The sequence below is a fragment of the Vidua macroura genome, chromosome 2 (assembly GCF_024509145.1).
Source record: "Vidua macroura isolate BioBank_ID:100142 chromosome 2, ASM2450914v1, whole genome shotgun sequence".
In the NCBI taxonomy this organism is placed as follows: Eukaryota; Metazoa; Chordata; class Aves; order Passeriformes; family Viduidae; genus Vidua; species Vidua macroura.
Genome location: NC_071572.1, coordinates 51695136 through 51708032, shown reverse-complemented (window position 1 = coordinate 51708032; position 12897 = coordinate 51695136). Strand labels below are relative to the sequence as shown.

General features: G+C 34.6%; 1 protein-coding gene across 1 annotated transcript in view; it reads right to left on the bottom strand.

The window, feature by feature from the left end:
- DACH1 (dachshund family transcription factor 1) overlaps positions 1-12897 on the bottom strand; it is a 356660-nt gene that overhangs the window by 38443 nt on the left and 305320 nt on the right. The window contains exons 8-9 of the mRNA XM_053971477.1: positions 10965-11116; positions 2441-2588 (exon numbers count right to left, since the gene is read on the bottom strand). Of these exons, the coding sequence (XP_053827452.1) occupies positions 2441-2588; positions 10965-11116 (300 nt within the window). The remainder of the gene's footprint in view (positions 1-2440; positions 2589-10964; positions 11117-12897) is intronic.

The following is a 12897-nucleotide window of genomic DNA, read 5'->3' as shown; positions in this document are numbered from 1 at the left end:
TGAAAGTGATTGCAATAAATGAGAAGGAAACATATGTTGCTTTCTGAATTAAAATGTCATCATGGCTGACACATTGTAGATGTGACTACAGCAGTCAGAGACAGAATTAGCAAATCCTTACTGTGTAGCTGCTCACAGAAGAGATATTATCCTACTTTCACCAGTTGATGAGACACATCCTACAGCCTTAGGAATTGCTAATTGGAAAATTTAAAAAGAAGGAAGGAAACAGTACAGAAAATAAGCAGCTCTGTAGAACATACAGTAGGAGCCGTGAATCCAACACTCCATAAAAAAAGGCAAAAATACTCATCTATAGCCACTAAAGAGAATTATATTTGACTTGTATTAACAAGATGAGCAAAAGATAGGTAGATGTTGCCTAATGCTGAAGGTCCCCTCCACATGAAGGGTTTGACCTGTATGTGACACAGTGGCTTGTGTTTCTATGCTGTAGCTTTTAAGTGCTTTTCAGCATTTTTACATGGTATCTCTTCACTTAGCAGGGAAGCTGGTACATTTCTCCCTTCTTGCTTGTGCTTCCATTAAGACATGTGAAACTTTAGGACATGACACTTGCTGTCTGAAAAACTAATAGTAGGCAAAGGCTCCTATGCGTTTTTCTGCCTTTAATTGAAGAATAAATTTTCACAATAATTACAAACTGGCCTTATTTTTTCTCTCTTACTTCGATCTGTTTATTTGAAAGAATAATCCATACTTTTCTTTCTTTTATACAGAAGAAATAGCAGAGATAGTCATCCTCATTATATTTGCTTTGCTGCATACGACCATTAACTGTTCAAATCCATTCCTCTTTGGTCTGACTGTTTCCCCAGTGCAAGATCATCATTAGAGGGATGCATATACAAGAGCAGGTAATGCATCATGCTGAAAATAATATTGCCAATTATTTCAGTAAACTGAACACAATGAGAGACTATCCCATGTTTTTTTTTCTGACATACAACTTTGAGTGAAATTAATTTTGCTTAATTTTATCTTTTTAAAACATATGTGTCTAGCATAGCTTTGTCAACCATGTGACCTCTAGAGTTAAAGGGAAGAGAAAGAAATCTTCACAGTGCAATTGACCCCACCTACCTATATATATAACAGGCTATACAAGTTTCTTTTTTTATTGTCCAGAAAGAGAATTTCTATTCATTAAATGAGATGCTTAATTTGTAGATGGCAAAACTAAAGAACAGACGGGCTCCCCCTCAAACCTTTTCTGTTTTGCATGTGATTGTACAACTCTAAAAAGGAACATATATTTGAGCAGTTGTGAGAAAGTTGTGAAGACAAATTACTTTACTCTTTTACCAAATTAATTTAAAAGTATAAGTGATATAATTGTATTGAGCAGAATGGACAGTTGGGGACAAAGGGATGACTCACTGCGCAGGCGTGATAATTGTTAATAGCAATTGTCTTTCAAAATATATTTTTGTAAGTTAAAGAAAGGGTAATTGATGATGTGATAGTCCTAACCTGTAATGGGTCAAGGCATGAAACAGGATTACATTGTGTACTTACTGCTAGCATGTTAGTTTAAAGCATAATGACATTGGCTGTGAATCCAGTTGTTCTTGGGATTCTCTGTTTAGGTGGTTACCAGAAAATTAAACTGGACAAGAAAAGACTTGTAACTCTAGCTCTGCAAAAATACACATCTGACTTGTCATGGTCTGAGTTAAACAGCAAGGGAGTTCCAGAGGTTAACTGTCCTTGCAAATTAATCAGGCACTATTAAAGGGTGAGACATACAGAGACAGAGAAATGAATACATAAAAATAGGTAGAAACATGCTTGTAATATAAATAGTTAGTGTAAATCACTCCAAACTGTCTCACCTTCACTATCAATGCAAGTATTTAAAAATCTCTAACATGTACAGGCTTTACAGCAGGCTGATGGTAATGCTACAAATGCTACTAATGCTTCTGCTTCATCAAGAACAACTTTCACTGTTACTTCTACAAACACATATTTTATCTACCATGCATTATAAAGAGCTCATATATTACCATTATATTTATTACATACAGTTTGCCTAAATATGCATTATAAGAACAGAATTCCTAAAAACTTGCAGATTCTTAAATTTGATACAAATTGTATTAAGTAGCTATCCATTTTCCTAATGATCACAACCTACAAAGGTCTGTTACAGCATATAGGGTATTTATAATTGCTTTTGTATTGCTGATATAAAAATATTCATGAAAAATGCTGAGAAAAGGGAGGGTCCTTCCTCCAAGTCTTATGAAGACCTTATACAAAATTAGGCAGGTTATAAAACGTCTTTCATTGCAGTCAGATGAGACCTAAGATGATTTAAGAGAGGTAAAATTTTGATAAAACACAGGTGTTTGATAGAAAATAGTTTCCTAAGGAAATAAATAACAAGGTGTTTATGTGTACTTAATTAAGGTACCTCTGTTCTTTTGCTCCACAGCCAACTGTTTTTCAAGTGTTTCCCTCAGTTCTCGTTCCCTGAAGAGTTCCATCTTCAGCTCCGTTTTTTCCAGTTGGACCTGTTTCTCTTGAGCTCGGGCATTGTCTATAGCAACCTTTAGTAGACCCTGTTCAGAGATAAAGTTGGATATTTGGAGAATGTAAGAATAGCTGACATAATAACTAACTACTGCTATTTTTCCCTGATAGTGATGAGATATTTTAGAAATAAAAAAAAAAACTGTCACAGGATCGAAATTACCTGTTATCAACAGCATTTTTTAACTGGAATTAACTTTTTAACAGGTGGACAAAAAACTGTAAAAAGATGGAAGTCAGCTTTTCTTAGAAAATGCAAACTCACTTCTGACTGTGCATATAACTCATGTGAAAAACATACAGGAATAGGTTTACTCCTCTTAAGAAAAATTGGCAATCTCACAGTCACATCATACACAGAATTCCATCTCTAGTCCGACTCAAGCCAATGGAAATTAGCTAAAGGAGAAAGGCTCTTTTAAAGTCTTGCCTTCTTGCTCCTCATCCTTGTTAATTACTATAAATTTCAAATATTTACATATATCATTACTGATCCACAGGTTATAAGTATATTGGGATAGCACGGAAAAGACAGTCACAAAGCAGGAAGACATCTCTGTTTTAATAAGTCTGTTCCTTGATTTGTAGGATTATTATCTTAAAGCAGGAAAAACAAAACACAATCGTCTCTTGATTTCTTGACCTGAGATAGTGGATACAAACTCTACCTTTCTTTCTGTTGTTAGTGTATCAGGAAATAAAAATTCAGATTATTTTAAGCTTCCTTTGAGAATTCCAATTTCAAAATTCCTTCTTCTTTTGCAAAGAAATCAGATGATCCTGGCACAGCTAACAGCGTATTATTAATGATATTAACTAGATAGTTAGGACACTGAGACAGGTCATCAAAATATAAGGAGAAATGGAATTGAAATAAATGAACATGCAAATATCCTTTTCCCTTTCCCAAAAGCCTGGCCATCAGGCTCTTGGGTCTACACTCAAATCTCTCCTACTGAAGCTAGCATAATAAAGTAGATAATTAAGCATGGATATTCATACATGAACCTCCATGGATACGAAACTAACTCTCCTATATCCTAGGCAAGACTCCTGATAACTTATCTCTAGAGACAATTTGACCCAACAGAGATTTAATCACTGATATGAAGCAAAACAATGCCAACTAAAGACAGACCACTACTCCCCAATGGTTTTGCTATGGAAACATTCAGCTAACAGATACAAGGCTCACACTCAAGACCTGACTTGAGCACTACAGACATAAAGTCATGATGACTCTCTCCCAGACAAGCTCCCTCACCCCTCAGCCAAAACTTCCTAAATTGGATTCTGGGTTGCATGTTTTTTCAATTTTTTTTTTTTATTTCAAATATCTCCCAAAGAAGAATGGGAAAATAAGCAAGTATAATGATATTTGAGAAATAGAAAAAGTATTTTTGTGAGTGTTTTGTGAGTCTGCACATTTATCCCACTAGTCTTCCCAGTATCAATGATTGGTGTGAAATTTTTGTCCTTCAAACTCCTCTTTTAATTCTGTTTTCAGAGCCTGTTATTTTCAGTACTCCTCATCCTTCTTCTTAAATCGTTGCCTCAAATCCTGTCATGTTCAGAGCTTAATACTCCGCAGCTCTGTTACACTTCAATCTATTGAAGTCCAAAGAAGCTAGAAGAACTCAACACCTTCTGACTACAAGGCCCAGGTGGTCAGCACAATGGTATACACTAAATAAGAACAGAACCATGTTTGGAAATATGGTAACAATGGTAACACAACAAATGTCCTCACAAATATGTTTAAAGTTTTAGCAGTTTTCTTTTGCTGCTGTAAAATAGTTAAATCACAAAGGTCTTTTGGGTTGAATGTTAAACGTGAATAATTATTAGAGAAAAATATAGAAATCTACCTATAAAGCTCTAAGTACATATGTAAAGCAAAATACAATTTGAAATATTTGTAAAGTGTTTACAATCTATTTTTCAGAAGTTAATATTGAATTCTGTTCCTTTTCCATGGCCATATTTTCCTATGTTTGGTTCATTTGAATTAGTAAGAAACTGAAGCAGGAGTTGTTTATCAATACCTGTTTCTGCCTTATGTATAAACTCTACAGTGTTTTAATCTCCTCCTATTCCTCACTTACTGGAACATGTGATTCATCCACATCATAAATAAACCAGATCAAGAGAAATTACATGAAAAGTGTTTGTTGATGAAAAGTGTATTGTCTAGTAAGTTTAAAGCTGCAAACACTGTCTTCCCAAATTCTTAAAATCCATCTGGTTTAACAATAAAATCAAGTCACTAAAGCAACTGCCATCTTTACTCAAATCAACTACATTCATGTACATGTTTCTTCTTCATCAGGAACAAACAATTAGTAACAAATGAAAGAGATCATTACATCAAGTGCCCTTTTAGATCACCCCAATTAAAACTTTAGTTTAGCGGTATTTTAATTCTAAGATACCAAATTCTAATTTTCTGCTCTGATTGCTCTTGTTGACTTATCTTTGAAAGATGTACTCTCAGTGCAAAGCCTAGAGATTATTTAGCAAGATGCCAATGTTGGCATCACTTAATGTGTTGATTGGTTGTATTATCAGTAGCAGTTTAAAATAAATTACTATTAAACTATTATTGTCCTTGGCTGCGAAAACACAATATTTTGGTGTTCTTTAAATATGAAACAATCATTATGAATAAACATGGAGAATAACACTAGAGTGTAACACTGATGTGTGTAATTTTATATTAAGACTTGCTGCAAAGTATGAAGCTGCTAAAAGAATATTACATTTTCTATTGAGTTTCTGCACCACACTTCCTCCCCCAGCATTTCGTTTTTTTTGTACTTGCTAACATAGCTAATGGTAATACATTACCTATTGCTGCTGATTATGTCTGAAAAATATTAGCTTTTTGGAGCCAAGATTCACTAGGGACTACTTATAAGCTACACAAAATTAAGTTTCATTTTTAGAAGTTAAATTGGTGCACATCAGTAGGCATCCAGAGTGAAAAAAAATCTGCACTAGAGCCAAACTGATGCATATCAAAAGTGCTGTTGCTGCCAATGACAGCACTAAAGCAAAAATACTGAAAACATTCAATATCTCCCTTTATCCAGTGCAGAAGGGGATGAGAAAAACTAAAAAAGTACAACATCTAAAAAATCATCAGTGCCCCCTGGAACAGGAATAGCAATTTCAGAGTTGCATGAAATTCTATTAATTCTCCCAGTGGCTCAGCTGTAGAAGATTATACAAAATGCAGTATGTCCAACTTGTATGTGCTATGGCTAATCCTCTAACCTGATATTAAATCAATATGCTGCCAATGACAATGGGAAATGCAGTGCAACATGGGACATTAACAAAAAGAGAATATTTCTCTTTAGGAAAGGTCAGATGTTATTGAGGCTGGATAATGATAATTGCACTGAACATGCTCAGGTTCCAGATTTGTTTTTAATACAGTATGGCTCTATCTGGAGCCTGGCTTTAAGCATGGCAGGCCATTCTTCTTGGGGTCTCTCTTAATTTTTATTTCAATGTAATGTCAAAAATGGACATTTTAGATCATTCTGATTTGTTTCTCTTACTGCACTTGTTTTAGTATTTTCACTGACAAACACTTTAGAACTGTCCCAAACAGAATGCTAAGCAGATATATGAGTTTTTTCTCATTTTCTGATCTGAGAACAGGATCATATAAAGGCAGCCTCATGATCCTACAGAAACTAAACATCAAACCTCAACTCAGTCTTAAAACCAGTATTACTCATCACTATTTTTAAATTATGCAAATAATGTGTTGCCTACTTTGAAAGGGGTGGAGGGGAAAGTGTATAGAAGCTCCTTCTCTTTTTAGCTGCATCTATAAGTATGTGTTCCACCTAACAGAATTTAGTTGGCTACATGTTTGTATGTGACATTAAAATGACCTTGACTGTTAGTTTGACAGTCTATCTAGAAGATCATATCTTCTTTCCAACCATTGCCCACATTGAGTGAAAAAGGGAAACTAGAAGATCAGGGCATGCACATTAGGAAGTTTTCCTATTCAAAATTCCTGGCTTCCAGAGGGTTACAGCTCAGGGGCTTCTTTCTGCAGTATTAGCTATTCATGATTAAAACACTTTCAAATAACATTGCTTCTCTTTTAGTAAGGAAAATATATGCAATTTGAATGCTGTCATCATTAAAAGTATGTAGTGAAAGGCTCTAAAAAAAAAATATATACATACAATTCTAGGTAACTTCACATGTTAATTTTTGAATATCTGCTATTTATTACTGACTAGTGACTAAGTACCATGAGCAAGACAACACAGTTAAACTATCTCTAGAGATGACACCTGAAAGACAACTTTTTTAATAACTCAGATGGCATACTTTAGATAAAGGCATATTACACAAGTATAAATTATATTTTCCATTAATACTTTCTATGAAAAAAAAATCTCTTGAATTGTAGCAGAAGATAGAAAAAAATAACACGAATTAAAACTGGGATTTTTTTATTTTATCCACTGTTTGCAGTGTTTTTCCCTTAGTATTTAGTGATAGACAGTAACAGTGCAGGAAACTCACAGCAATAAAGCTAGTATTTTTCTTTGTTTTCAGAGGGGAATTTAGTTTGCAAACATGCACTGCTTTTATTAATATCAATGGGAAACTTGTAAATTAATTTAGGTAACTCTTTAAAAATATTTAGCAATAAAAATATATCAATACAATACAGTTCTGATAGAAAAATACAGCTATCACACTGCAACTATATAATCCCTTCAATATTAATGGAAATTCAGCTCAGGGACAGTAGAGATTCAGACTCTGAAAGCTTGAAAGAATGTTAGTATTACCCAAGAATATTGTAGCATCATGAAAGGCCATGGCTGTAACACACTTTGGCATAATCAGGCCATGACTCAAAAAGGTAAACTTATGTGAGGGGTATGGAGACATCTTTAGCCTTCTCACTAGTACATACAGAGCATTTTGCTGTGACTCACTTTCCACCACCCTTCATCCTCCCTGCAACTGCGCTTAGACTTCCAACACTGAATCCAGAAGAAATCTACAAATGCACTTTGTGAAAAAACAGACATATCAATTGATTTAAGTTCTCCAGGGAAATTTATTTTCTCTTCCTTTTAGATATGTGGCTATAAATCCAAATGAGAAAATATATTCCCAATCTTATTCCTTTTTTTAATGTGTGTATTTGTTTAATTATATTTTTTTAGAGTTTAATATTTGTATTTCAGCAGTCCCCAGCACGAACAATGCTGTTATTTCAGGTATTGTATACTGTTATTATCTCCTCTGTAAATGTACAAATGATTAAACATTCTATTTTGCTTAAAGAAGAATTTATGGAGAAGTAAAAAAAAACCCATATATATGGTATACAGAAAGACATACTGGTGACAGCAGAAGCAAATAGACTAGTTTAATATTTGCCTAAAATTTTGAATTTGTGATCAGGAGCTATCCATGTAACTTTAGTATGGATGGAAGAAAAGGAATCACTTTTGCTCAGAGGTCACATCTAAAAAATTACTCAGTCTACTAAAACAGAATTACAGTTAGGCAACAAGTTCAGCTGAGCTCATCAGCATCTGCAGGACTTCAAGCACATTTGTTTTCAAATAACAAAATGTTTAGAAATTTTGTTTGCATACCCAAAGAGCACTGTTTCAATGACAAGATTTAGGATCCTTTTTACCCTGTCAAAGGTCAAAATTAGAGCTCCTAGTGCCCATAGCACACCCCAATCCTGTTCTAAGTCTGTATTATTCTGATCCTCCAGATCCTGCACCACAGAAGGGGATCATGGCAGAGACATCCACCATCAAGTCCATGCACATTGGTGTAGCCAGAAGCTCCTTGCCTGTATATTCCTCTCATGATCACATCCCTAAAATGTAGGCTACCTCCAGCACAATGTGTGGTATGTTGTGGGTGCTCCCCAGAGCCATGACCTAACAAAAAATGTAGACTTGCATTTCACAAGCAGACATATACCCTTTCAGTGAAAGGACACATGCCTATTTTCAGCATGAATAACCCTGATGAAAAAAGAGCAGTGTCTACCAAATCCACTCGTGAAGCCATTGGCAATCTATCTGAGGTAGTTAGATCTGGTCCACTGCTGCAACAAGAGAACAGTGAGGGATCACACTGCTCCACCTCCCCATGGAAACCACATCTCTACTGACAGGGACGCAAAATGCATCAGGTCCAAAGGACAGCAGGGAGCCATTTACTCAGTGAAAAAAAATCCTTCTAATTCAGGTAATAAATACATCATAGGTATGGTTTACGCATTTCCTAGCAAAGTCACAAATTACAGTGCAATCAGGGACTATGGTACAGAATTGCCTCTTTCCACAGATGCCATCAACAAATTTGAATTTGTAATCAAATACCTAAAACTGTTCTGGAAGTGTCAGCATCACAGTATCTAACTCATTTGTGGGCATGGGGTAACCCCCTCTCATTGCAATAGCAATGAAATAGCAATATGGAAACCATTTAAAATGGCATTGATTAACGAAATTGACACTATGGTCCATATGATATTGTAATATACTCTACTGCTATTTAAGTCAACTTTTCCGACACAGATGAGAAAATCAACTAATTTTATTTTTTATTTTATGAAGCAGATTTCTAATGTTGTCCTGATAAAAACCAGGAGCAAGGGAGAGGGAGGGAAATGCCTTTCATATACTGTTATGTAAGGATTCCCAGAAATCTGTCAAAGCCATGTATTGTGATGTGGGGACATACCGAAAAAATCCAGAAGGATTTATGTCCCACCACTTTACACTAATAAATGATTTTTCATTATATGGAATCTCAAGGTAAAGAGCAGGATGTTTAAAAGCACTACAAGAGAAGGCATAAAAAAAGTTTCTGGTTTGTTTATGATGTTGCCTTTTATTTTATCTTTTCATTCCAGGTAAGATTAGAGTATTAAAAATAAAGTAATGACTGAATTTCACACTCAGATTTTCTGCAAAACAAAACTGAATGCATTCTTGGCAAATTAATCCTGGTTATTTATCCTGAAATAGTGCAGCACCCTCATATTTAATCACAAGATTAACTAACCTGTTGATACTAAATGCCTTGCTCATTAGGTTGCTGTCTAGAGACACTGAGTGCAAACATTTGTCAAAAAAATTACTTAGAACTTTTCTGTACATGTATGCACAGCTAAAAATTTACTAACTGTATTTCTGCTTTAAGAAAAAATACAATCTTTACAGATTGCAGCAGATATCAAATTATCTTGTGGTTTGTGGTTTAAATATTCAAGATGCTAAGTCTCAGAATTGCAAGAAGTAATCATAAATATGCGTTTTCAGACCAGGCAGAGATAGCAATATTTACTTCTTAAATAGCAGCATTTTTCCATTGTTACACCTCAAAACACAAATAATGAATGGCTCATACACTTTTCATAAAACAATTCTGAAGTGTCATAAACTTTAATGAGATTGCTTCAGACAGTAAAGTGAGCAGGATTTGGCCCTGCTCCGTCATATCCTTTGCTGGAGAGAATAAAAATGATTTTATGTGTTTGCAGGAATGAGCAGGAAATATATGGTGACAAACTGGAAGTTGGTAGCTGCCCAGACAAGGCTTCTCTGGAATATGCAATATGGCTGTATTATTTCTGGCACTATCATTTTGCTTCTGTATGCAATATACAACCATATTGTTGCAAAATTTGCATATGGGAAACACAAGATAACTGAATTTGTGGACAAAAAAAAAATTCTTCATTCTAATATGAAACACTAACAATTTGGCTTCAAGCTATACATACTGTAAATAATATTTGAACACGGTTTTACTGTACACACAATAGACATTGTGGCTACCAAATAGGAAATCTGTATAAAATTTGGTAATACCCTTTGAAGTCTATTCTTTGAAGACAGTACTTTAACTGAAATGAGCTTAATTATAAAATAAGTGCTTTTTGTAAATGCTTCTTTTGGAGACATATTTCAAATAGCTTTAAATATAATTTCTACCATGCCACTCTAGCAATTTGAAGTAACTATTTATTAAAGAACTCTTTCTCTGTTTAGTAAATGAGATAAAGTTAAGCAGTAAGATACATTTCATTAGCCTGTAATAAAAAGAACATTGAAGACAAATGTTGTTAAACACACCGATGTAATTTACATTGAATTTTCTGCTGTGGCTTAATATACAATCTGTATTTTTATGTACTGTATCTGACAGCTTCTAAATTCATTTGTTTGCTGTGGTTCCTTTAAAACCTAAATTACAGGAAAGTTTCAGTAAATTAGTTGATCCAAATAATCTTATGAACTGATTAAGCTAGAATGCTTTTATTAATTTAGACAAAACTGGCTCCTCTCCATCCCTTTAAGCCGATCTACAAAAGGGCCTACCTGGATGTTAGTCAGAAGGGTCTCTATGGAGGACAATCCATCAGGGAATAGAAAAGGAGATGGAAAACCCGGAGGTAGTGGTTGCCCATGCCCAGTTAGAGAAAGTTTGTCAAGGCTGTCTCTTGCGGTTGGTGTGGAGAGCGGGGTCTCATCTGTATGTGATTGAAACAAAAATATAGAACAAGTTACGCTTGTCTGTTTTTATTAGACCTCAGTAATGGCTTCCCTAGTGGTTTCCAGAACATTTATTGCAAATTGGTTCCTGCTATCAGGAGAAAATGCTTTCTGCTGAATTTTCTTTAATGAAAAAGCTGTGGAGATACAACAAGATAACATTAATGAGTAACTTTATAAGCCTTTTAAATGCAGTCTCTAATGAGACTGAGTTTACAGTGCCATAGAATCTTTTTAAAACAAATATTATCTCACATATACTTGTGATAATATATTCAGGCTGACTTTATGGGCACCTTCCCAATTATCTCATTTTAGTTTGTGTTCTATTTGGAGTGACAATAGAATATTTTCTAGCATGACATATATTTTGTATATGAGAAGTACTTGAATACAAGGCTTCCCATACAATTAACCCTTCCTGCTCTTAATGGTTTCACTTACAGCTCAGAAGATTTTGCAACACCAAGAAAAGCTCCTCAATACATTTTTTCATCAAGAAATTACACCTGATTGCCACAATTAAAACATGCTCTGAACATTACATGAAATTAATAACACAGTAACAATCACTGGCCTATTTTTTTTTTAAAGCATGGACATCTTCTAACAACTAGTGCTGAACTCCTTAGTGGGATCTTTGCAAAAATCAGATCTGATCACTTCTGACATCACAACGGGAAAAATCTTGCACATCTTGAAGTCTTCTAAGATTAAAGTTTCACAGATAATCTGTGAACAGATTAAGAAGTGGAAAAAAAATAAACCCCCCACAATTAAGAGAAACTTCAATAACCTCATTTGTGTTTTTTTTTTTTTTTTTTTTTTTTCCTTTCTGGAATATTTTTAGGTAACTGTTGATAGGATATAGAAATTTAGGTCAATTTCTTTGCACCAGATATTAATCTGAATTCTTCAAAAGGAAAACTATCTATATACACACACACATATATATATATATATATATACATTTATCTATACATATTCTTCTTACCAAGGGCTCAGTCATTAACTGACACATATTGCTGTATCTCAGTACAATGCAAGGACATCAGAACGTATCCCAGGTATCATGCAGATTCTGCACAACTGTATGACTACAAAGGAGTTTGTCAGACTCACTTTTTTCCATTTTGGCTTTGACCATTATAAGTTATGTATCTTTTGGGGTAGTCAAATTTCTTTTTATTTATTTATTTATTTAATTATAGTTTCAAGAATGGTTGCACTTCTCTATTTATTTTATCAGGTACATTAAAATTCAATCTGAAAGTTGATCCTAGTTGCCTAAAAAGAACTCTCCCTTGGACTGAATGCAGTCCATTTTAAGGTACTTGTCCATCTGAACTCTCACAGGCATCTACTGCAGGAAGAGGCAAATCTTCCTCTACAAGATTTCTGCCTGTTGACTGTAAGAGAATCCTTAGATGACCACCTCAGATGGAAAGATCTGCTTTTGGGGAGATCCTGTTCTAGGTGCTGTTCTTCCTACTTCCCTGTGGCTCAGGCTGAGGACAGACTAAGACTTACTCTGAGGACAGAGTAAGACTCTGTTCCTTATGCCCTGTTTGTCCCAATTCATGCCACAATTACTGCTTTCCCATAAAATCATAATTCAAAAGCTTTCCAAGCTGAGGTTCGAATTAAGGAAATGAATTAATGTTGACGAAGGAAAACTTCAGACCATTCAGAGTCATAAAGGATTTCTTCAGCTATATTTAAATTTTCCAGTCATGTTACAGAGTGCTGAGAAAAAAAC